This window comes from Carassius carassius, chromosome 32 (genome assembly GCF_963082965.1).
Source record: "Carassius carassius chromosome 32, fCarCar2.1, whole genome shotgun sequence".
In the NCBI taxonomy this organism is placed as follows: Eukaryota; Metazoa; Chordata; class Actinopteri; order Cypriniformes; family Cyprinidae; genus Carassius; species Carassius carassius.
In genome coordinates, this window is record NC_081786.1 from 22,212,220 (window position 1) to 22,239,170 (window position 26,951).

The following is a 26,951-nucleotide window of genomic DNA, read 5'->3' on the forward strand; positions in this document are numbered from 1 at the left end:
TTGCAAAGCTGCAATTAAAACACTAACGCTCTGTAGTGTAATGTTTATTGTACCTAATTTTGCACAACTGAAATATACAATAGTTTACAAATGAATTGTGCTCCCTGGAATTCAACATAAAATACAAAAGTAGCTTTTTCACAAAATAATTTTTGGTGCTTTAAAAAAAAAAAAAAGGTTTGCCTAATTTTAGTTAACACCACATGGAAGAGCCTCACATCGGCATTATTGTTAATGAACAGTAGCTTCGCTTAAGTAAATATACTCCCCATCCAGAGTTCATTTGGCTTTTGGTGTGAACATTTCACAATGATATGTTAGGTTTCAAGAAAACACTAGGGAACATCCTCTAAATGCATGTATAATCACACAAGGTGTTTACACCACAGGTACTGTTTGTATATCTAAAAAAAAGGAGAGAACTAAATATTTCATTAATTAAAAATACAATTTCATTTTACAGTGTTCCTTTAACATTTCATATTAGGTCTGAATTTAACATGGAGTGTGGGAGGAACATTGGGTTATTCTGCAAACACGAGCATAACCAGATAAAGGATCAAAGGCTTGAGCATCAATAAAAGAAATATGACTCTTGACTGTTCACAGGTTAAGCATCCAGACGCAGCATGCACTTATAAATGAGTGATGACCAGATGTTGCTGTTCAGGCTGATACATTCATACAGACACCTACCACACAGTAAAGCACATATTTGAATAAATATATTAGTATCTGTTTTAAAACAAACTGTACATGGGCTGTTGTGTAGTAAAATACTTTTCAGTGAGTAAAAAGCCTCTGTAAATGCAAGCGTTTAAAAAAATACCCCTTCAGTACGACAAAAATATCTTCTTCACATCCCCGTAAAAATTATTTTTAGGCATAAGAAACCATCTCTGTATAAATGTTAGGAAAATAGTGGAATAAAATCTCATTACAAACTTCTAAAACAGTTGAAATAGAAAGAATTTTGAGTAATGAGAAATGGTTACCAAGAGATCACTGCTTCATATCTTCTTTACACCATAAACCTTCACCATCATTGTTTCAATTGGATTTTCCACATTTAGGAAAAGTCTAGACGCCGACTGCAGAAGTCAACTATTTTCACATCTACTTTGATTGTATACCAATATCAACATGTGGAAAAATGAACAAGTGGCAAGCAATAAGCACTACCAAAATATCTGGGACACAGTTTTCAAGAAGTGGAAAAAAATAACACCAGGTACTATTTAAGTTACTAACTCTATAGTCAGTTCCAGAAATATTTGGCAACATCCTTTGTTAATCTTGTTACCGGTTACCCTGGTTTATGAATAAAAATACCTTTACGTTAAAAAAAGCTTAAAATCCTTAACCTTTGAGACCCGAAAGAAAGCAAAATGTGTTAGTTTCCAAATACTTGAGATCATTGAAGTGGGTGAACAGAGCACTAGGATAAAAAGACAACAAATCACTCGAAATCAATAATGCACGGTCCAAAATTAAGCTTCCACTGTGGCCGATTAGTTTTCCTTTAGGAGTTTTGGTAGCACTTCATGTAATGTATAAACAGAAATCACAATTTTTTTTGTTCATCTTTGGAAACAACCATTTTAGTATTGCATTTCCCAAATCACTGTAGAAGCCTACAGTGGAGTTTGGGATATGGGATCCTGTCCTTTGGGAGTTCCCACACATTGAACTACTTAAAATAATGGATGTTCAGTCCTGGTCCTGGGGCTCCGACCATCCTGCACTGTTTAGTTCCAAATCTAACGTTCTTTGGAAAGCACCGGAAGGATCATTAAAGCAACAAAACTCCACAGGAAGGTTGATTACCAAAAAAGATCCAAACAGAGCACCTCGGGTATAAAGCCAGGTGTAGAAATGAATTCAATCTCCTGAGTGATGTGGTAATGCTGGTGTGAATTGACATCTTGTAGGCCGGTAGATGAAATAAGTCAGGAAATCATATTGGACACCTGTCCTTCGCCAACGATCACCACGTTCATGAGCAAGAACCTGCTCTCCAGCGTAAGTGTTTCAAGGGGAGTTTCACAGCTTGCGGTCACACCTTCTACGAACTGTCCTTCAGCATACTGCTTCAATTAGGCGATAATCCACTGTCCGCCTCCTCTAGACTCTCAGTCTACAGGCTCCTGAAAGATGAGCTTCGCCCACTTTTGCGTCAGATTGAGTTGGGTAGTGCAGAAGGGGCAGGCGGCATGGAAAGCGTGGGTGCCGTGCGGTAAAGGAATCTCCGCCCAATAGCGGGCTGACTTTTCAGAGCACACGTGGCCACAAGGTACGAAGGCGTACGTTGGTGCGCCGGTATCTACGTAAAAGGCTGGTTCACATCCGAGCCAGAGTGGCACATAGGGGCCCACGGTTCTGCACATGGGACACTCTCTTTGAGCATTGGGGTCTCGTTCAGAACGGTGGCCCCAGTCGTGGTAGCCGTGAACGTGGCCACAAGCAAGATAGACCCAAGGCTGCTTGTCCTCTTGGGTTGGGCCACTGGCCAGGGCACGGCTGCAGCGTTGCATGCTGGGAAAGGCCAGGGTGTTGAGTCCCACGGGGCACTGAGGCCGGGCTGCATTGAGCTCCTGGCGCAACGCCTCCAGGTGCTTCTGAGTGGGGGTGTGGAAAAGGCCATCGGCTGTGCGCCAGAGTAACGTGGCTCCGCACAGGTCAACCAGAGAGCCGTCCTGGAGTACGTTACTCTCACTCTCCACCTGAGCAGAAAACAAACAATGCAGTGCATTCAGTACAGGTGTTCCCTACATCCATTTTTCAAAACATATGTCCCATGTTGGGTTGTGGGAAAACTGGAGGCCTTAGACGGGAAAACACCTTGGACAAATGACAAGTCCAGGTTCGTGACAGGGAATGGTGGTCAAGATTTTGAAGGCCAAAAAAGTGCATCTGTCCATCATAAGTGTTCCACATGGCTCCAGAGGATTAATAAAGGCCTTCTAAAGTGGAACGATGCGTTTGTATAAGATAAATATCCACATTTGAAAACTTTCTAAATGGTAATTTCTAGCTTCTGTCAACTGTTGTACGCACGTTCGCGAGATGGTAGCGTTCCTGCGGATGATGTAGGCGCAGCGTAAGCTCTGGTGAGAATTGATGATCGCAGAAATGCATGAGAGGAGAGCAAAACAAAACCCTGATCATGAATTAGAAGTACAAAACAAGGATTTTTAAAAGGAAAATGACGGAGGATTTTAATATAAGAGTGCAGGAATCCAGAGATTACAGTTTAGAACGTTTTAAATGTGGATATTTTTCTTACACAAAGCAATCGATTTGCATCAGAATGCCTTCATTAAGCCCCCAAAGCAGTATAGGGCACTTTTTATGAGGGACAGATTTTTTGATTGTATTAGTCTGAAAGAAGAAAGTCATATACACCTAGGATGGATTGAGGTTGAGTAAATCATGGGGTAATGTTTAATTCTGGGTGAACTATCCCTTTAAATTCAACGGCTTTTCAGTAAACTGGTTAACTGCTCCCATTACAGAAATAATAAACACAAAGTCTTGCTCTCACGTCTGTCTTGACCTTTGAACCCAGTTTGCCTTACAACAACAATACCTGCAGGGCAGAAAGACATTTTAAGATTATTTTTCCACTGAGCTGGCCAGAAAGTCTTATTTACACAGTTTATAGATTAGCCTATGGGCTGTAATAGTCTGACTAATTGTTAGCAGCATGTAGCCTATAGAGTCTGAATAACTAGTCACTGACACATTACATTGATTTGGTTACAACAACCATAACTATTCACTGATAAAGTTTACATAAATGCATCTGTACAGGTCACTGTTTGGGTGCGTTTTTTTTCTTTTCTTTACAGCCCTCTTTCTTGCAGTGAAAATGCACAGAATGACTTGAGAACGCGGTCAGTGGAAAATCACTATCTGTGATTGCATGTTCTACCCGTGTCTGCGTGGGTTTTATCTGGGTCCAGTTTACCCCACACCCTCATAACATGCATAGCTGGAGACACTAAACCGCTCATAGCACCGGCTCTGCAATCATACGGAGGACAAGCTGTTTGATGAGTGGATGGATATTGTTTTTCAGTTTCAAATACTGTAAACTTTTGTTTAAATGAGATATACATTAAACCTCACTTGGTTAAATATGTTAATATTTACTTTTTAGAAGAGTGTTTATTAGCGAAACAGCTGTTGTGGTATAGAAATATATGGTATGGTAACAATGCATGCAAAGCCACATTTGTCCTCCAGAAGGAGCTAGAGGTTCAAAGACTCAAACATACTGTAGGGCTTGTGTCACAGCTCTAAGTAGCCAAACTAAGTACTACTTTGCTTTCTTTTTAGCTGTCAAACATTTCACACTTTAAAAAAAAAAAACATTACAAAGGGTTATTAAAGGGTATGATGCATTAAAATTATTCATAATGTGCCTTGGAGTAATATAAATTACCAAATTTAAACTGCATAGTGTAACAATGAATTTGTAGGTGTTATAATGTATTAACTGTGGTTACAGTTATCAATGAGATTGAACAATGGATAAAGTGCATAATGCATTAAAACTACTATTTAGTTAAGGAGTTAAGGCTCATTTGACATTGTTTTCTCTACAAATTTCCGTTATCATACTCTCTCCATTTTTTTTTCCATCTTTTTGAAAGTCGTGAAAACTCTAGTTATATAATGTTAACAATATAGTTATTTTGAGCAAATGGGAATAAAATATATTTGATGTAGTCTCCCACACACCGCTATAGATGTTTACCCAGCTATTACCACTTCCGCTGCTAAAAAACCAAGAAATGGTTTAATTTAAAGCTCAAGACGTAATATACATAAAAGTAAACAACTTGATCTAGAGTATGTCAGTGAGAGCTAGGGCTGTCAAAATTGCTCAAAAATGACGTTCGAATATTCCCTCTAAAAAATACACGAATATTCGAACTATTCGAACATCAGGTTGCACATGTTGTCAATGACGCGCATTACGTCAATAACATGACAAAATAATACAAAGAGACATAACTACTTGTATAGATAGTCTATTTAAGTTTAAACATATATGACAACGTATTACCTACACAAAAACAAGGAAATCAACTAATGGCCAAGACTGCAGACCTCACGCTCTTACCCTCACGTTCTCTGCGCATAATGGTTTAAATGAACAAACACATTTTTGTGCAAGCAATTTAAGGTCGCGACTGTTGTCCCAAATATAGCAGGCTTCATTCAGTGATTGAAACAAATATTATTAATATTAATTGGAGTTTTACAGCCTATAGAACTGACATTGAATGCTCCGAGCGAGCTGTGCTGTGGTAAACATGGAACTTTTCCTTCACATGAAACGATAAATAATCAAACCTCGGATCCATTGCTTGACAGAACTCCCCGAGGCGTGCCCCATCCGCGATACTGATCGGTCTCATGTCCTTAAAAATGAACGAAATTATTTTATCCGTTATGGCCTCTTGTCATGTTGCAGACAAAGTGCTTGCGGCGGGCGATGCAAAGTAACGTTAAGTGTCAAGACGTGACTGTTTAGCTGGAGTTCCACACATTATGCCATGCTCATTTGGGTGCACATTTTTGAGATGTGACCTCATGTTGCTAGTTGTCGAATGGTATGCTAAGGGGCCGTTCACATATCGCGCCCTTTGCGCGCTCAAGTTCGATATTTCCAATGTAGGCGCGCAGTATGCGCGCTCGTAATGGAAGCGACGCGGTCGCGACGCTCCCTTTTTTTCCAGGCGCATCCGCACCGCATCGAGTTAAAAACATCTCAACTTTTCAGAATGCCGCGAGCGCACCGCGGGTCATGTGACAATAACTAACCAATCAGCTTCATCCTTTCCCGTAACAACGTTGAAAGCTCAGCCAAGATGAAGGAACAGCTGACCATAGGATTGTCATTTTGAAATGAATTTAGTAGCAGAGCTTACTTTTAGAATTTTAGAGCTGCAAATCCTTTTTCCTTTGCTGAAATTTCTGCGTCTTCATGGAGAGAGCACGTCATGCCTTAGAAAAGGCAGACGCCTCAGGGGCGCAACTGCCCGAGCGCTTTGGGAAGAAGGAGAAAGCGGCACGCCTAGCGTTTTCCACGCGTTTTTAGGCGCGATATGTGAACGGCCCCTAACTGTATCTTAAATAGCTTGCATACAACAATCTCGTGGGTCAACAATTTTACCTCATTTTCTCTACTGCGGTCGAGTTGGGATCTTGCTGGCATCTTCCATGAAGACGCGTCAACTTTCAGCAGTGATGCTGTGCCAGACAGTGCGAATCCTGTGAGGCTGTGACCTGTCCCTGAACCCTCAGGTGCGCTAGCACGCCCACTCGCAAAGCAGACAACCACGCCTCTACTACCGAGGGCCTTTTTTTCCACATTTTTCTTTTTATTCGAATATTAATTTTCACCTTCGAAATTCGTTTTTTTAAAACTATTTGAATACATATTCGAATTTAGAATATTCGTTGACAGCCCTAGTGAGAGTCCTCTTTAATCTTCAGTTCAACAGTCATTCTTACCATGATCTGAAGCTTCACTACTACACTAGTAACGTTTCATCTATATAGTCTGGAACCTCAACGAGATTCAAGAAACTTCCTGACCCTGGACTGAACCCCTAATTCTGATCAGCAGTTCAGATAAAGTCTTGATGGTTCTGCAGTTTGAAGGAAGTGTGAGTGAACTGATGATTGGCTTCACCGTGAGCTACACTGAGCAGATGCAGCTGACGTACTAACCAGTTTGCCTCGAGTTTGAGCGGACCGTGTTTCTCTCAGTGTGTAAACATCTCCACACACTGATATCTCCCTCCACACGCCAGGCTTGGACTCCTCTGTGAACCCGCCCCGCGGGTGCATGACTAGCACACCATTGGTCGTCAGGCCGTCCATGTGACCATCTGGATTCTTCCATTTGGCTGCTTTCTCCTACAGAGAGACTTAATTACTATACATAAACAAAAATGAATGCGCTGCGCTCTCTTTTTAGTTACACATGGGTGACTCATTCCAGTTCGCCGGACACACCTATATTTACCAGGTAAGTTTAGAGCAGTTCCACTGGATCAGCAGAAGTGGATACTTCCCCAGACACCACATACACAAGTATATATATAAATGAAAGCTTAATAAAGGTTCTTGTAACTTGTGACAATTCCATTTCAAGACCAGGCAAGAAAACGCACTTACTCCGAGAAATATATTCTTGGACGAATCAAAGCCTGCAGCGTAGATGCGCGCGGTGTAGGGTGGGTTACGTTCACACACCACCCGGCAGGCGAAGCGGGAGATGGTGCTTTGAGTGATGGGTGTGTCCTCACCCTCCCCTCCGCCTGACACGGTGTCAGTCACCACAAAGTCAATAGGGCCCTCCGTTGATCGTCCAATCTGACGTACAAAAGAAAAATTCAAGTTTCTCAGCCAACTATATAATAAATTATATTCCATGTCATGACAGAAAGAACAATTTTAGGAGAAGAAAATCGTAAACAGGATGAAAAACAGTCATGCATGTGCTGGGACTTGTTTGAAGAATCTTGTTTAAGTTTTAAAAGTGGGATGGAAAATCCCAAGAATAGAGAGGTGCTCACTGCACTAAATCCTGTTTATAAATACTTGTACTGAAATAAAGATGCAATGGTCTCCACTTGATTTCCTTTTCATAGAGACAGTTTCTGTTTTGTCCCTGTGGGTTGCTGCTGGTTCCGGTCTTTGCTTTTCTTCCTATTTGCTTCAATCCGTATGAACACCACCCCCCCGAAAAAAGAAAAACTTGAGCACTTGACTGGGGGAGTTAATAAAACGGTCCCATATCACGGATCTTGATCAGCTCTGGTGGAAATCAGACCTCATAGTATAGAGAAAGACAACAGGCAGAAACTGAATTATCAGATTTGAAAGTGGTTTTTGTCAAACAGTACCTGGAACATGTCTGTGTCTTTGTCGTGGCTGTACTCCACCACCACCGTCTGGTTTCTGGACAGCGTGTAGGAGATGCTGTGCTGGCCCTTACAGTTGACCGCCTGTCACAACACAACAGAAGCATCTGTTAGAGAGGCTTTCCTGCTACAGTGGCACACAGAGGACGCTTTTCAAATGCATTACTAGATTTTTACACTTTATGAAAACATTAATGATTATTTCTGGTGAAAAACACGCTGCCACAATTCCAGGGCAATGGTATGTAGTTCCTAAAGCTTTTAGTGTGATTGTAATGCTGTTGCCAAGTTGCTACTAGAGATGTCACAAAACCAAAAATCTAGTAGTACTGATACCATGAGTGGAAGTCGATACCAAAGGGAAAAAAAAAATAGCAATAATACTTAAACATTAACTCTTTTATTTCCAATGATAAAAACACAACATTAGTGGCACTTGGCCTTCAAATAAAACACACACACACACCTATACTCTGAATGCAAGCATTAGTTTAAATTCACTGACACTAGCAGGCTGAAAATATTTTTTAAAACCATTAACAAACAACTATTATCCAAACCAATAATATTAGCAAATAATGTTGATAAGGATAATTTGCAGATGGATACACAACAAATGAACCAGTGGTAAGCTGTCAAACTTTGTGTGTGTGTGTGTGTGAGATCATGTGCAGCACTTGTGCTTTCAGCGCTGCATGCTCATTTAAATCTCACACAATCATATTCACACATCGTCGCTGTCTTCCACGTGTGGTTCTTCTGTGTGGTTTTTAGCCATTTTTTTTCTTCTTCTTCTTAAATCTTAACCCTTTGAGGACCGACTGAAACACTTCCAGGTTCCAGAAGAACTACAGACTCGCTAGTCGCTACTCTCAGTTCCATCCTACCGAGAAAAAAACACATAACGGCAGGATTTTAAAATGTTTATACCAACTTGGTACCGTAGTATCGGTTCTCGTGACATCCCTGTCATTTTATCTGGTAAAAGGAAAACGTAAAAAAAAAATTAAAAAAAGAAACATTATTTTTGGCTCATAACCCAAGTAAGCTGACGGATCCATTACTTATTAGCTATAAAGTTGTTTGCTTTAATTAATAATTAAATTTGACTTAATATTGCATGAGAAGTACTCATTTTGACAACCATTTAGCAGTCTTGACAAGAACTCGCTGTTGTTTTACACCTTTACATTGGGCTTTAAAGGGTTAGTTCACCCAAAAATGAAAATTATGTCATTAATTACTCACCCTCATGTCGTTCCAAACCCATAAGATCTCCGTTCATTTTCAAAACACAAATCAAGATATTTTCAAATAACATTTGCTATGGCCTCACATGATACTATATGCCCTTTACTCCGTTAAACCCGGAAGTTTGAAAAGGTTAGAAAGCAGCACTACTAATAACTCTGACCTTTGTATATATATAAAGTTTGTCCAAAACTAAACTACCACTGTAACAAACATGCAATTTGAGCGTTTTAGTGTCTATGTGAAACACACCCCATCAAACATTCATTACTCAGACAGCTGTCATATGCAGCTTGTTATAAATAAATCATACATGATTCATGTCAAGAGTGTAAGAAGAGGTAACATCACGAGTATAGTTTGAGGACTATTCTATAACAGTTCTGCTAAATGAAGTAATAAAATTAGCTGTCGTATGCATAACTGATCTGAATTGCAATACAAATCGAGTTCACTACAAAGCGCATTGTGTGTGAACACTTTTATGGTGGCTTGAGACAAACCAAAGCATTGCAGTGTTTAAAGGCAGTCAATTTCCCAGTGTGCTTATTTCTCGCTTCCCAATTCACCCTTTCTCTCCTCTAATCTGTGATTTCCAAATTACCCACATCTCTATCACGTGTGCTCAAGAGGGAGTGGAAACTGGGTCATGGTTAGCCTACTACACTAGTGTGCAACAATGGAAAAACACAGCCAAGAGGAAGGTGGTTTGTATCTGTAAAACACAGCCCAATGCATTATGGTGTTTAAAACTCAGTGTCTGTTCATGCGCTGAGCACAGGATTGTGTGAATGCTCGTGCACATAACACTGTTCTAAATAACAGCGGAGGTCACAAACATTTCACATATGCAAGCGGAAAGCCAAAATTTCACGCCCCACAGATGTCCTGTAATAACCCAGACTAAACAGTCATGCTGGGTGAGTCTGTTATAGAACTAGCCAATATATACACCAAGCACTCAAAATCCAAATTAATGTTTGTACATATAAACATGAATATTGAAATCATTTTTTCAACAATGTGCTTAATTTTGTGCTTTATTAGTACTATCATTTCCACAAATTGGAGACTTCTTCCGAACCATGTTTTAATGGGTGAATGAGATCAAATTTCAACAATCAAGTTTGAGTTGATCAAGAATGTTTTGAAGTCCCAGCGTAAACTTTTACAAGCTTCAAAATGTTTAAATAATAAAAAATATATATATTAAAATGAACAAATGAATGAGCGAGTTGCCCCCAGCCTTGGGAGTGCTTTTAAATGCTTCAAAGAGGCTCATAAAGCACTACTATTTTACAAACTGCAAGTCATGCATATTTTCATTTCAAAAGCAGTCTGTTGCACATCACCATTAAACTTCAAACAATACATGGAGCAAGTGTGCATCAAAACCAAGTGTTCATTCTTTATATGTACTTTTCCACGGTATCGGTTGTTACTGACTTTCTTACTTTCTATTTGTTCCCAAAGACTTGCTTTTGATGAAACTTTTGTGCGATCCATCTTAGAATCCATTCAATCCCAACAATAATTATATTTTAGCATTAGAAACACTACTGTGAGTAGAGACCTTACACATACTAGTCTGGATTAACCATTACAGAAACAAATGATTTTAATAATGGCCAATACTATATATATATATATATATATATATACACACACACTTTTTTTCTTTTACAGCATATCAGTGTACTGCATCATTTTTATCTATCCCATCCAAATATAGTCCAAAGCTATGTTGATTGTGTTGTGACGAGACACATAGTTCGTGTATGACCAGCTTCCAGTTTAAAATGTGGGACATTATTGTTGGTGGTGCATTTGTGTCCATAGTAAAGTGGACAAAGAGTGGCCAGCTCTCCACGCTCACTGCCAGATATCAACAGGGGGTCCATGTATCCATCCCCCACATCCCACCCCTGTTTTACAGTGGGCCACAAAAGCTACAGAAAAGCCCCCCAAACAATAGACCTGGTGGAGCCGCACCCGTTGAGCAACATGGTGTATGAAGCAGCTCCATCTGTGAGACGCCGGAGCAGCTTGGGCATCGCATTTGTTGTAAACACACGATGAGATGCTGTGGCCATCAACCCCAAGCCACAGGATCCAATTCAACTGTACCCTCCATCAGCACTGGACAGCCTTCAATGCAAGTGGCAACAACTCTAACCTCTGCAGAAACCTCTCAGACATCCATGAACAATCACATATTGTTCTTGAAATAGTTTAGAGACATTTTGTGACCCATTATCTGAAAGGAGCTCGCAGACGCACTGCGAGTAGTCGCAGAGCCTGTTCTTTGTTCAACTTTAACATTACAATGATGCAGCTGCACTTGTGTGACTGCTGGAGAACTGGTCGTTTTTTTAGTTAACCCTTTCAGACCCATGCCGGGAGCCATGAAAGGCCTTCCACCTCAGAGCGCCGTGACCCCAAAGAGCAGCGTGATTCACATATGACTGTGCGCTGGGCTATTTTCAGCTCTGACGAGGCACTGCGGAAGGATAATAAGCAGCCAACAGTAACAAAACATCCCCAAAAATACAGCATGCCAGCTAGTTTCATGGCGAGAAGAAAACATTCCTTGCGTTCATGGTACTTTAATTATGGAGCCTGTGTTTTTGTGTAAAACAAACATATCACAAATATATCACATTCTTCCTTTTTAAAATGACAAAACAAGCCTACATTTAAAAATAACTAAACACAGTTCTATAGAAAATTACAGTGTGTGACTGAAAAACATTTAGGGATTCTGGTCTGAGGGACCAAATGAAAGCTCACAAGCAGTTGTATAATAAAACTGACAAAAAAAAAAATTACAACTCCCAAATTGCATCCACAATGCACAAAGTAATAAGTTTCGAACCATGATTGTATGTTTATCTATGCTTTGTGAAAGAGTTACATAGCTTTGCCATCTTATACCATTATTTGCAGTATGAGTGGCATTGTAAAAGTTCATATAGGTTTATAGGGAGGAAAATTATCAATGAAACTTACGTTACAATAACAGGTCCTATATCAACATTGTAACAAACTGAATAGGTAAAGAATAATTAACAACAGGCCTATGAACTATTAGAAATAACGCACACCCGAGATGGTGACGCTGTCCTTGAAGTACGTTCAACTCGGTTTCGTTCATATTTTGCTTAGCCTATCGTTTTAAATGACAGATGTTCTAGGCTATTTATGTATTTATTCTCTGTGACGCTTTTCCTACTTTGTTAACAGCAAAATGTTTAACTAATTTTGTATTTTGACAAGATGAATCAAATAACAAATAGGCTAAAAATTTTGTACAACTTATCCTACATTTTATTTTATTTTCTCTGTGACACATTTTGCTATTGTGCTGACAGCAAAATGTTAAACTAATTGTATCTTGACAAAAATAATAAGAAAAATATAGCCTACAACCTACATTTCTTTTCTCTGTGACATTTTCTTTCTGTGTTGACCACAAAATGTTACATTAATTTAGTATCCTGACTAGACGAATAAAATAAATAATGTTGTGCAGACTACATTTGTATTTTTTCCTTGCTCTCTTTCAGCAGTGGAAATTTAAATGTGAGATTTTGGAATTCTATTTAAATTTAGCGGGAACGGTTGGGTCCGGAATACAACTATTCTAAGCAGACTAAGCAGTGAATATATCGCGAATATAACTTCACATGGAATATAATGTCCCGCGCAGACCTCTACATCCAACCAACTCTAATATCGGTTTGAACACTGATACCAGAGTAAATTATGATATTGTGGCTAGTCTATTGAGGACTACATTTCAGACAGCGTGAGAGAGAAAAGCAGAGCCCTGCTAGAATCAGGCAGGTACAGATTGAGGAGTTAAGAAGAATAATGTATGTAATGTGGCACAATGCCATGGCTATTTTCAGACTGCGACCTAACATAGCTTTAGGGTTCTGCTCTGTTGATCGTGGCCCAAACAATTACAAAGAACAATTGCCCACGTGTAGGTGACCTCCTTCAAGTTGGTATAGCTGTCCTCTGTAAACCACTTTAAAAATTACACTGATTAAATTCTGTGCTAATTATGAAAATAAAAATGGGGTTTCTGATGTGACTGATTTGTAAAGTTGGAAGAATTAATAAATTAAAAAATATGTCAGCACACTGCTAAGCTAACAGTAACAATTAATTGTTATACTCAAAGCATAACAACACATCATTATTTGACTTTTTTTTTTTTTAGATTTTGTCAAAAGTATCCTTTAAAGATGCTGAATGTAACTGTGTTACATTATGATTTTTTTCCTCATATTTACAATTAAAAGTATGCCTTAAAGGGGTCACCAGATGCCCATTTTCCACAAATGATTCTTTAGGGTCTTTATGAAAAGTCTATATCATGCTTTAGTTAAAATTTCTCAATGGTAGTGTAAAAAACATCCTTTGTAGCAGGTCAAAATCAGCTCTTTTCAAAGCAGCTCGTTTTATTACATGTCCCTTTAATTGGTAATGAGCTCTGCTCCCCTGAGAACAGCTGGGTCTGAAAAAAATATTTTTTTCAAGTCACTAGGTTTTTGAACAGAACTAGAGTCACACACAGTAACGGAGCAGATCTATTTGATCATAGTTTGCCTTCAGCTGACTAAGAGTGGCAAAACAACAAGAGTCATCAATCATCACAGAGAAGCCACCAATCACAATCAAAAAATAAAAAATAAAAGTCACTGGGATAGAAGTTAAGATCAAAATACTACCATTGTTAATAGATACAATGTGGGCTGCACTTGAAAGTTGTGGCCTGGCTGCTGAAATGTGTTCAAACAGATCTCCAGCACCCATTAAACTTCTCAAGTATCAGAGGGAAAGACAGTCTCTGTGAATTTTAATAACATCTGGAGGCTCAGAGTACTAGCACAGATTCGTTTATTGGCGGAGGCTGCTCTAAAGGACAATAAACTTTTTACAGCTCAACCCCACCCATTATGTTTAGTACCAACCTGTAAATCCCTGAAGAATGTCCCAGTAGCAAGCAGACGTTTGAAAGGTGGGGTCAGGTATGCTATCAGAACTAGTGCTGTGGAATAACTAAAGTCACAATCTTTCTTAACCAAACACTGCATTGCACAGTTTACGCCTGGGCAAGAAACCAACATACTCCTCTTCTACTACTCTCTGCTATGTGGAGTTGGATAGTCTGGTGAAAGAATTTAAAATTCCATGTATTGCTGTTGCATAAAGTATATTCTGACAAGCTTCAGAAGAGCATGTGTTAATCATGCGCTTGCATGGGAACTGCATGCTTTAAACAAAAATCAGTCCCTTAAGTTAGTCTTTCTCCATGGCACACAATCTAAAAAGAGTTGACACACCCCTGCTGCAAGTTACAAAACGAAATGCAATCTCTTAAAAAGGGTAACATTAAGGCAGGTTGTGTCATAAATGTCAGATTATTTATAGGGCTGCACGATCAATGGAATGCAATTGTCAGGCGCATCTTTTCAGTAAAGCCAGTTCTGTAAACAGCAGTAAATCATCATCATGTGCTTTCAGATGGAGCAGCATTTACTACACAGAGCCGTAGTTCAAAGACAAGTTACAGATGATTTTATTGCGCGATTATGAAATCGAATAAATAGTTTGCGATAATGCCAGCTGACTGCGTAGCTTCTCAGTGAACTACGGTTAATGCTGCTCCATCTGAAAGCATGTGAAAATTTAACAACCACATTTAACAACATTTTTACTCCAAACTCACTTCATAACGTCAGTCGAGTGTTTGAAATAAATCCTTCTGTGAGATGATGGGGTTTCTTACACAGAATAAGGCACGCCACATATTTCATAGTATTCTAATTGGTGATAAAGGCATTGCATTATTAATATACTTTATTTTAATAAATTATAATAATAATAATAATAACTCAGATAAAACACTGTCATAATTGAGTGTTTTTTTAGTCACACCGAATCAATAAAAACAGTGAAATCTTCTGTTTATTCAGCTGCAGCGATAGGCATTTCCTGATTTTCTTCTACGAGGCAAATTTGGAGTTTCAGCAGGAGAGCGCCCTCTGGCCTTCGGATTAGGGCTGGGATAAACGATTATTTCTTAAACGATTAATCTAGCGATTATTTTTCGATGCATCGATTAATCTAACGATTAATTTTTCGGGCCGATTCGATTTCGATAATCTCCCCATTAATTGACTACTAACAATTTATACATGTTGATTTACAAATCTAAATGAAAAAAAAACATGAATTCCATAACATTGCAATATATGTTTATTGCTCTTAAAATTACAAAATAAAAAACTGACTAAGAATGCATTACTTTGCACTTGTATAGAAATATCATTCAATAAAACCTTGAAGCCTTGAAATCACATAGCTTACTGAAACAAGCTTACTGAACACATAGGGCCTAGCTTACTGAAAAAAAAGTTCTTCTTTCAGATGAAAATAACCAACTTGATGTCTAGCATTCAATAAAAAATGTTCACCCAAAATACTTGTTTAGAGCAATTGAAAGAATACAGTAACCAATGTAAACTTTAGGGCTTTAAGCTAATACAGAGAGTGCTTTTCCAAAAAAAAAAAAAATATTTACAGTGGGAGCCAGCAGCCTGTCATGGAGAAAAAAAAATCTCAGAATGCTCCACGTGAAACTTTGGCATTCCGCCCTTTTTCTATCGTGTCTAATGATTTTGGTTAATATTCACGAGGGGAGGGGGGTGGGGGAAGAGAGAGAGAGCGCTCATGTAGTTTGAAGACTGTGAGTGAAACTGCGCGTGAAACTTTGGTGTTTCGCCCTTTTTCTATCCTGTCTAATGATTTTGGTTAATATTCACGAGGGGAGGGGGGTGGGGGAAGAGAGAGAGAGCGCTCATGTAGTTTGAAGACTGTGAGTGAAACTGCGCGTGAAACTTTGGTGTTTCGCCCTTTTTCTATCGTGTTTAATGATTTTGATTAATATGCACAAGGGAGAGAGAGAGCAAGAAGCGCTCGTGTTGTTTGAAGACTGTGAGTGCGTGCGCAGCCGGGGCTCTCTCTCGTACGCGCTCTGTCACGGTCACTCACTGATCAAATAAGGCTTTGACAGCCGCCAAAAAAAAAGATCAATGCAGAAAAACCCCTGGATTGGTTATATAACGTTGGACAGAATGTTGATCCGGCCATCACGTATATTCAGCGCACATAAGGTAAACGTTTTGCAAACGTTTTTTAGAGAAATAAAAACAGGTCGACGAATCGATGCACATATTTTGCGTCGACGTATTTTTTGCGTCGACGTCATCGATGACCTCGACGCGTTGTCCCAGCCCTACTTCGGATGGAGATTTACTTCTGATCACAACACCGTGCATCGCATGACAACCGCTGCTTCTGTCCTATCGCGATCTCGATTCCATTTATATTTACCGTGCAGCCCTAATTATTTATAATAATATATTATTACAGCATAATGTTCTCCATCCCCACAATGAGCTGTCCATCATTCAAGTTTACTCCCAGTTTCCGATCTTCTTTTTTTTTTTTTTAAGATAATGTGAAGAGGAATTCTGGCTGTGAAATCTGTGTAAATTCAAGTCATGGTAACAAACAAACAAAAAAGGCAGCTCACGAGACACGGAGAAGTGGTGAAATGCAAATCTCACAGATTAGGTTTCCCAATTATGGTTTCTGTAATGAGGTTACCTTGCTGGCTTGTGGCGTGTTAAGGATGTGTACAGTGCTGGGTTTGACACCGTTGGCTTTGGCTTTCTTGTAAAGGGCAAAACGGCTTTTCCTTCGCCCTCTGTCTCCATTGGGGAGTGAACCATTGTACCTGTTCAAGAAGAGAAATGCCAAAATTAGATAACATTAGATGAGGAAGATTAAAAAAAAAGAAAAAAATCTCTTTAAGAAGTTAAACGCAGAATATATATGGTGTTTCACAACCTTAAAGATCCCGGTCACATGAGCAGACTAACACAGAACCAGAAAGCCACACAGATGTGCTTCAAAGAGTAGCGACATGTTCGGCCATCTACTACACATACACATTTTATGTGTGTTATTGTCATCATTACAACTGCAAACATACTCTATTACTTCTACACTACACTTTTCAATTAACTGAATTAAATCATTAACAGGAATTGTAGTTTGCGAGTAAAGCTGCAAATTATTTTATTAACGTTAGCTGCCTCTGAAATATTTATCCGATACATGCAAGTGAAAAATTGCTGCACTAGGGGTGGGCGATATGGAAAAAATATCATATCACGTTTTTTTTTTTTTTTATAAGAAATATCACTATTTTAAATCAATTCTTTTTTCCATGTTGATTTTACTATTTAGCAAGTTGCATGATGGAATGTGTGCTGTAGCACTATACTACGATTGATACTACGATTGTTTTTCAAAAGCAGATCAGGGAGACATTTTTATCGTCCACGATCAAAAATCGTCACATCGCACACCCCACGCTGCACGGAATAAAATACCGTAATTCCTCAAATAAAAACCGGTAGTCAAATAAACGCCGGGCCTCTTATAGTGGCCGGGGGCGTGGTCAACACGGACAAATAAAGGCCGGTCTTAAATAAAGGCCGGGGGAAAATTTGTGCAGCAGAGCCAGATAACTAACGTACACGCCCACCGCCGGGGCGTTTCTCGTTCTCAAGTCAAGAACCGGTTGCATCGGTTTTCGGATCACCAGTTCACTGAACCAAGCAGCGTTTCTGTCAGACACGTCCGATTCGAGAACCGAGGAGCTGATGATACTGCACATGCGTGATTCAGCGTGAAGCAGACTGACACAGAGCGCATCTGAACAGAACTGATTCTGAACTGATTCTGTGCTAATGTTATGATCTCTGTCCACTGGAACGCTATCGCTTTTAATTTAAAACGGTTATTTAAAACAATTACTTATCAAACAGATGGAATTAAAAATAAAGTCCTGCCTCTAATAAAAGGCTGCTTCAAATAAAAGCCTGTTACCTTCTGCAGTTCAGGTAAATAAAGGCTTTTATTTGAGGAATTAGGGTATACATTTATTAGGCAGAATATTACCAAAAGAGGTTTTCTCTGTTATCTCGTACACGTCTCTGAAGTAAAAGTGCTGCTTTGTTATCTTGAACACAAAATGCTCCAGGTTCACTGTGGTTTCACATCTGTAACTGTAAATGTTTCTGCCACAAATTATTATATACAAATTTAGAAAACATGACGGTACCGTCACCAAACATTGCAGGACTACAGGAGGTCACTACATTTGGAACGAGAAGCATATATATATATATATTTTTTTTTTTTTACAAAAACCCAAATGTTGTCCTTCAGTTTTCCACAAAAAAAAGGGTCCAGATACAATGTTGTTGGTTTTTTTTACACTTTAGAATCAACTGAGGTCTGAATCTTTTAAAGAGAACGAGTGTGAACGCAAATAAAGCACAAGTGGTTATATATATATATATATATATATATATATATATATATATATATATATATATATATATATATATATATATATATATATATAAATGCTATTATATAAAAAAGCTAGCAACAAACTATTCAGTAAAATACTTCTGATTTCCAACAAAATCATCACTGAAAATATCAGAAGTCAATAGATTTTTTTCATTCTTTAATGCTCTGTTTTTGCAATGTTTTTCTATAAAAACATGCTGCATAGAATCTTTCAAATATGTCCAAGTGTTTTACACACCGGTTTGTTAATGTGGGGACATTTCCACACCCCTAAACATGACACGGAACAAAACAGAAAGTGACTGGTTGCTTTGCCTTCTGCCGTCAGTATGAAGGTCCAGCTACTGAAGACTAGACGTGTATGACCACTACGCTTGTGTCTCGCATCTTCAGCAGCGTCTCACAACGACTGTAGCATTAAGAGTCCGTGTCAAGTTAAAAGAATTTACAATTTTACACGCAACTCCACTCATCCATGTCAGTTACGAAAGAGTGGACCAATCAGAAGACTTTGGAGGCAGGTCACACATGGTGAGATTTTGCATGTTACATAGCTACAATTTTACTTGGCGGCAACATGGAGGAGGCATTTTCTGCACTGCACTTAAAACCATTCCTTAGCATTTAAGACGCAAAGAGTGTTCTGTGTGAACAGGCCATATCAGTGTATAAAAGGAAATCAGTATATCTAACAACATCCACCCACATTACTAAGTTCATAAGAATAATTAGATGTGGTGTGGCTGAATTTAAATATACATTTTTTCATACATTTATGTAATTACTCCAACACATCAGTGACGAGCAACATGATTCAACATGTAAATGTTCTCTTGTATAACAGCATGTGTAGTTCTCATGAAGTTACTTCCCTTGGGCAGGTCCCTTTTAATGATGCATGCAAACCTAAATGAAAACGTAACTCTATCACGGATTCATAGCAAAAAGAAATGTGCATCATAAATGACACTCATTTTAATTAAACCGATTACATTATTTAATCAAGCTACTCAATTATACACACAATGGTGCTTAAGGCACCTTAGACTAAATGTAAATGTTAATACAGAGACGACTTTTCATTGACTCCAGCTCTTAATGTCATCCTGGTACAAGCAGTCAGCAGTTTTGTTCTGCTCCATTAGATTTTCCTGGTAGTGTCCTGGATCCTTTTTCATACAGCATTCATGAAAACAAGGATTCAGAGTAAAATGCTAATCCACACTCAGCTCCCTGCAGTGTGCATGATGTCAGCACTTATGAGACGCCCCAACATCCTGTCCATCGATGATGTCTAGACATGCAACAATTAGAGAAAGTATCATGGCATGTCTGAACCATTAAATAAGTAACATCCTGTCTACTGAGATGTCATTATCTGGTCAGATTTTGAAGATCCCACAATCCTGCACAAGCAGTTCATGGAAAGAATGGCATCTCATTTGAAAGTTGATGCATGACTCCAAGAAAAAGTCCTTAAATGCTTGCTTTTCTGTGACTAAAGCTCATTTGAATTGTTCTAGATCATTAGACACAGTGCCTTGGAAGTCTATCTGAAACGTTTCCTTAGAAGAAATCTTCATAGGCAGCTGCTTTAGCTTTCCGATTCAGCCAGGATGATGTCTAACTGGTATGAAAAGTGACCAATTACAGTTTGTGCCATTTAAGGACACATTTATCTGAAATGGATGATACAACAAAAACAAATAAAGAAATAAATGAATATTAAATCCATTTTAAATTAAGATTTTAATTACATAACTCTCTAGCGTTTATGCAACGCTGTAGCTTTATCGCCTCTTCCTTTCAGAGGTCAGAGTTTGAATGACACTGATTGTAAGGCCATCTCAGTGAGTTGGCAGAAACTTTAGAGTCAGCAAGATCCATCTCCCCATCACAGCTATCAGTCACAGAGGAAAGACACCATTACAAAAGGTGCATTTTCGAGGGTTGTAGTGTCCCACAAAGCCTTATCAAAAAGCTCAGTCAGTCCAATGAGAACAATGAACAGAGAGAGGAGGACTGGAGGCTCAGATGTGCCTGTGTCCAGATCAATAATACCCTCTTTCAGCCTCTGCTCTCTGTGTGCCAGCAGCCAATGCCAGGCAACCCCACTGAATCAGGGCAGTGGAAAGTTGGTACCATCATTTTTTTTAAACATACAATGGATATACAATAGATCTGTTTGGCTCATGCAGAGTTTCAAATTCCAAAAATCATCCAATTAATTTTGTACTATGACAGGTGCATAATAAAGCTTTATTCACTTTACATATAAAGACACAAACTACTTAACTAAAACTTCTACTGATAAAGCTTTACGGTTAAACGGGATGGCTTGCGTTAGTGTTGTCAAAAGACCCGGTACTTCGGTACCAAGTCAGTACCAAAAAAAATTAAATGTCAAGGTATCCAGGTTTTTTTTAAGTAAAGGTGGTACCGAGTACCCGGTCAACCCGGTTCTGGACGCATACACGCTATGATTTCCGCGAAGCAGAAAACGAGGACGGAATCTCAAAATCCAGTCATGAAAATTAAACTTACATTTTAATATTGACAGTCAAGGAGTTTGTCAAAGTTAGCATAAATTAATCAAATCAAATCTCCATATGGACCAGTATCTGTATATCTGTAAATGTGGGTTGAAATATGAATCCTGCATGTTCTGCGCGTCTCTGTGTGAATTAATTAATGGCAGAGACGTGCGGGTTTGTTTACTACATAGACTGAAGCGCGTGACGCTTGCAGTAATTTCAGCATCTACCGTCTCAATGAGGACATAAATACATAAACAACACCAGAACTGTTCTGAGTCACTTCACAAGCATTTTACCGTTTAATTTGAGTAAAACCAGTCTCAATTTAAAAGGTATTCAAAATTTTACATAAAGGCATTGTGCTAGAAATATTACTATTATTTAGAAGAATGTATGCGATACTGCTACTACTGTTGAAAAAATTTAACTTTTAAAATAAATAAAACACACAATATTTCTTCCATGTTTTAATTTTAATAGCAAATCCCCTTTATTTACCAAAAAATAAAATGTGTTTAAATTTCAATAATTAAAAGACAAATTAAATTTGGGTGAAACTTGTTTAATGTTTTTCATAATTGTATTACTTGCAGAAAAACTTTAAACACAATTGTAAATAAGTATAAAGAATGGCATTGGTTTTATTTTAAGTGATAAAAAGTGTTTTTTTTTTTTTATTAGCATATTTTTGTGTTTTGCTTTGGTACCGAAATTGGTACCGAGAACCGTGGATTTTCACTGGTATTGGTACTGAATACTGAAATTTTGGTACAGTGACAACACTAGTTTGTGTCTTATGATAAGTTAACTTTTATGAGATTCTGTAATTATGTTGCCTTTTAAGTGCACCTGGGAAGCTTATTCCTTGAGTCGGACATTTATGATAATATCTTGCATTTAATTTGGCAAAATAATATGGAACCATAACAAAAAATAATTATATTCTGAATAAACTTAACTACATCTGAACTAGTGGTCGACCGAAATAATCACCCAGGTCAATATATCAGCCGATATTAGCCATTTGTCAAATATCGGCATCAGTCGATATGTTTTTCTGCTTGGTCGATGTGTTCGAGGCGGGACTTTTATTTTGACGGCGCTGAGAGCGGCACACTCTTTCACTTGTTTACTGTCGTTTTTAACAGTTCTGTCTAATACGGATAGAAGGAATTTAAACAGATTTATTTATATTAGGCCTATTAGTAATAGAAAGGCAAACATTATATTGAAATTTGAACAAATCTTTAAATGACTAATGAACATTTAATTTCACAAACCTTGCAAACTCAGTCGAACCCAGCTGTGAGATCTTGTGAACTGTGCATGTGTATCCAGCATGATCACGTGTTCTCTATGTGATGGTCGTTCCGTGTGAACTGAATGCTTTAAACTTTAAACTCGTGATTTCAAATTATGCTGCACTTTATGCATTTGCCCGCTGTCATATTCATGTCATTTTCTCTGTGTGCTGTATGTTAAATGAGGGTTACCATGGCTTTATTTGAAAAATATGATTGCCAATGCACAAAAACTTCCCAGAATACGGAGTGCCCTGTTGGTTACAGTGTTTACGTTCTCTTTATATTATAATTTTATTAAATATTTATTTGTGAAAATACTGTCATCTAAAGTAGAAGTAGGATTCTTTTACACATTTATTTTTTAATCCATTGTCAAATGATTTAATATTTCTTAAATCTTAATAATAATAATTTTATAAAAATTAGATCGGCTAGTCAAAAAACATATCGGTCGACCACTAATCTGAACTCAGAATGATGAAAATTATTCATTTAGGCTATCACCTAATTTGTCTGCTTTTCAGCAAATCTTCCTGGTTAACTTCACCTGGGCTCAATTCCACACACCACTTACAACTTCACAACTTAGAAACTTGTGGGAATCCTTGAACTCGAGATGATATGCTTATAGATCTGACCGCCCGGTCATACATGTGCTCAGAACTCACAATTACGATATTTTTGACAATCTTACAAAGGCTGTATATCTGTCATGTTTAAAATTATATTCTGCATAAAAAAAAAATTAAAAAAAGAATTAGCAATTTCTTAAATTATTACTCTAAGAAACTTAGTTTTATTCTATAAAAGGTTACATGATATTATGCATTTTAGATGCATTATGAAGCTGCAGTGTTTTAAAACACAGGTTGCTAAACAAGGACCTACTACCACCAAAAGGACGTGAAATCAAACACTTGTTACAAAACAAAACATGACACTTTTTTCAAGTCTTGTTAACTTATGTATAACCACTATTATATAAAAATAAAAACCATAGGAAATTCCAGAGGGAACCCAGGGCATCTGCAGCCAGGTTGGCCTACAAATTAACAAAACAAAGCTTTCTGTGCTTTTAGACAAGCTGCTCCAACAAAAACATACGTACCTCTGAACCATATGAATAATCAGAAATCTAAATGGAATTTGAATTGAAATTTTTTTTTTTCACGTTTAAGGAGGAAGAAATACCAAATATATTGAGAGACCCAAACGGAGTAAAAACAAGTAATTTGGTGCCGATGCTGATAGAAATTGTGATAGTTCGTAATGTAAACAATAAGATCTTTATAACATTCAAATTCACATAAATATCAGTTGTCACTTTATAGCTCCCAATAATATGTCTTAGTAAGGTGTGTTTAGATGTATTAATCAAATCTATGTAGTTTTCATGGAGGGAAAAACATAATGCAATGCAATACAGTGATGTCAGAGAAATAAACGTTCCTCAAAAGCCAGATCTATCATGCATTATATATTTTATCATTGAGTTTTCTATATATATATATATATATATATATATATATATATATATATATATACACAAAATCATGTTCATAATTTAAAAGCTTTACAGATGCATGTAGAAAACATGACACTGTATGCTTTAATAGGTATAATATATATATATATATGAAGTTCTGCTTGAGGCTAAACATCTCTCGGTGTTGGATGATTTTGATTGTAATGCTTTCAATATAAGTTCAGGATTCTGCTTATTTTGGATTGCCTTTATCTGACACATCCAAAGCATCTATTAACTAATTAGGTAGACAGCCAACATATGCAGTGCTCCTGAAATGGTTTGAAAAGCCTTGCTCTAGATCACTGAACACATGTGATTTACAACCCAGCAGAGCCAGGAGGGGGTATTGTAAAAACGAGACAGCCTCTTTGCTCAGTAACAGAAAAGGAGGGGGAACAAATAACTTTAGTGGGCTGCTTCCGAATTCCTCCATCTCGTTATGACTTCCCGTACAGATGATGAACGATCCCGATGAGAAGGTCCCATCAAAACCCAAACGCTGGGGCCAAAATACGAGCGTTGAGGATTACATCAAATCACAGCCTCACAATCCACCCCCATGATGAGCAAAATGCAATTAAAAACCGTGTTTCGAAGACATCGGGAAATCACTTTAGAGGATTATTTTTCGTGCACAAAAATAATAAGTGCCTAAATGTATTTATTTGACTAGCTCGTGCTAGCTTACAGACAGCGCACGTGTTTAATTTGTGCAGTAACGTGAGTGCGTGAATTTGAAGAGCTGGGAGGTCTGGCACACCAATATATCAAGTGTGTAAACAAACTATTTCCGTACTCCAAAAACGCAGTTAGAAACTAAAAAGCGGCTCGAAAAATATGCTTCAGAGTTTCTATTGTGAGATTATGAAAGGAAACTTGAAAACAGCATATAATAGAACCAAAGTCGCGTGAACTCGTCAACATATTGGACACACATTAGGAAAAATAGCTGAGCGTAAGAACTCACCCCAAAACCACCAGTTCGCCGTACTTTACTGGCTCTTTGGTGGGCACACAGTGCTCCTCTTGACTTGGTGAAAACATGAGGCTTTTCAAACAACACCCTCTCAATTACACGATCAATCCAGCGACGACAAGGGAAGAGACTTCAAAGGTCGCTCCTAACTGCCATATTTCCCATTTACCTGCTCCCGATCTTGAGTTGGAGTTTCCAGAAAAGAAAAAAGTCCGTGAAATCCTAAATCGGAGAGAGATTTAAGAAATAATGATGACAGTAATACAGCCTTATGTCTCGTGCATATTTCATCATAGGAACAGCGAGTAATTTAGTGTTTCCATCCGCTGTAAGAAAAACAGTACTAGTAGGGGGTGGACCGTACCATTCACTTACAGCGACTTTACGTGGGGAAGCGCACGAAGAAACTTTCCAAATATTATAGTGAATATTCTCGAAGGATCATTATTGTTTGGTTTATACTTGGAAACTTGAAGACTGTGTTGCCTCTGCACAATCTGTAATGGACAGTTTGATCCTGTAATATTTCAAGTTGTTGAAGCTAAAAAAAACGCCCCTCTAACGGCACAATCCAACACAACGGCGGTCTGAGGCGGCACCTTCAACTATGTAAACAAAAGCTGAAACTTAGATATATTTAAAGTAATACACTTGGGTTTATCGATTTGGTTACACTTTAGGTAAATAATAATAAGTAAGTGTCCCTCATATGGTTAAATAACAGTAACCCATGTATCAGTAATCAGAAATAAATGTGTTTGCGTTTCCACTGATTTAAAGTTACATTTTAGTGTATCATACAGTCACGTTCACAGAAAATAAAAGGTCTGTCACGATTTACACACCTTTACGTTATATGGCTTTCTTTTTTTCTGTAGAAAACGAAGATATTTTGCAGAACATTGTGATCCTGACAACATTAGTCCTCCTTGGCTTTCATTGTACGTCTTAATCTATCTTTAAAACTATCACTTCAATTGCAGCTATCATTTTTGTAATAATCTGAATGGGAGTTGCCTTTACAAATAAATGATTTTGCCTTTCAAAAAGCCCATGTGCAACCATAACATGTAAATTAGGCAGTAGGGTCTGAGAATATATAAACTGTTGTAAATCAATGCCGTCAGGTCCATCACAGACATCATGCTGTTCTAACAGCTCAGTCCACATGAATGAGCCATTTGCTAGGAGTTTGCTTTTCATCCATACACATGCCTTCACAGAAGCACTGAGTTTCTGTTATAAGTATTATAGATTTCTCACACCTGTATTTGAAACATTTTGGGACACCCACAAATGTGTATTTTCCTGTTAAAGGCAAGACACCACAGGTGAACAGTAAATGTTTTAACTCATAGATACTACCATACTTCCCCAGTTAATCATGGTACAATCAGCCAACTGAAATGTTATATTGAAATATGCAAATGTTGTATTATGTCATTAAATATGTCATAATGTGCATACATTTTCAGAACACTAATCACATTTTTTTTTTTTTAGACATACTTGAGGGGTTTTTGGATATCCCTTTATATCAGAAAGACCATATCTTTTTATATGATCCTTTTTATTAGATATCTACATAAATCTCAAAATACTGTCAACAGCCATAACATATTCAACATAGTTTAAGAATAAAATGTTATATAAATCAGGTAGATTATATACACTTGTGACCATTTTTGGGGTTCTCCAAATAACTATTCAGTGAACATTTGTTATATTTTATATAGCTCTTTTGTTTTTTTTTGTTTTTTGTTTGTTTTAAGAGCATTTTAATCATGAGTCATACAATTCATGAATGATGATGGATCATGTTCTATAAAAAAAGGCCCAAAATGTACACAGCTTACAAAAAAAAAAAAAAAAAACATTAAATTCTGTAAATAAGTTGTCACCGAATAATAATATGTGAATAACTCAAGGCGGTGATTTATTGAC

At 37.8% G+C, this 26,951-nt stretch overlaps 2 protein-coding genes across 2 annotated transcripts in view; both read right to left on the reverse strand.

The window, feature by feature from the left end:
- On the reverse strand, positions 1–25,345 carry LOC132112995 (E3 ubiquitin-protein ligase pellino homolog 2-like). The gene is made up of 6 exons (XM_059520775.1): positions 24,999–25,345; positions 16,881–17,010; positions 7,929–8,030; positions 7,198–7,395; positions 6,748–6,936; positions 1–2,723 (listed from the first exon to the last, which is right to left on the reverse strand). The coding sequence occupies exons 1-6, from the start codon at positions 25,073–25,075 to the stop codon at positions 2,133–2,135; spliced, it is 1,287 nt and encodes a 428-aa protein (XP_059376758.1). The 5' UTR covers positions 25,076–25,345; the 3' UTR covers positions 1–2,132.
- Positions 1–26,951, reverse strand: part of LOC132113009 (kinectin-like) — a 121,181-nt gene that overhangs the window by 55,441 nt on the left and 38,789 nt on the right. The gene's annotated exons all lie outside the window — the stretch shown is intronic.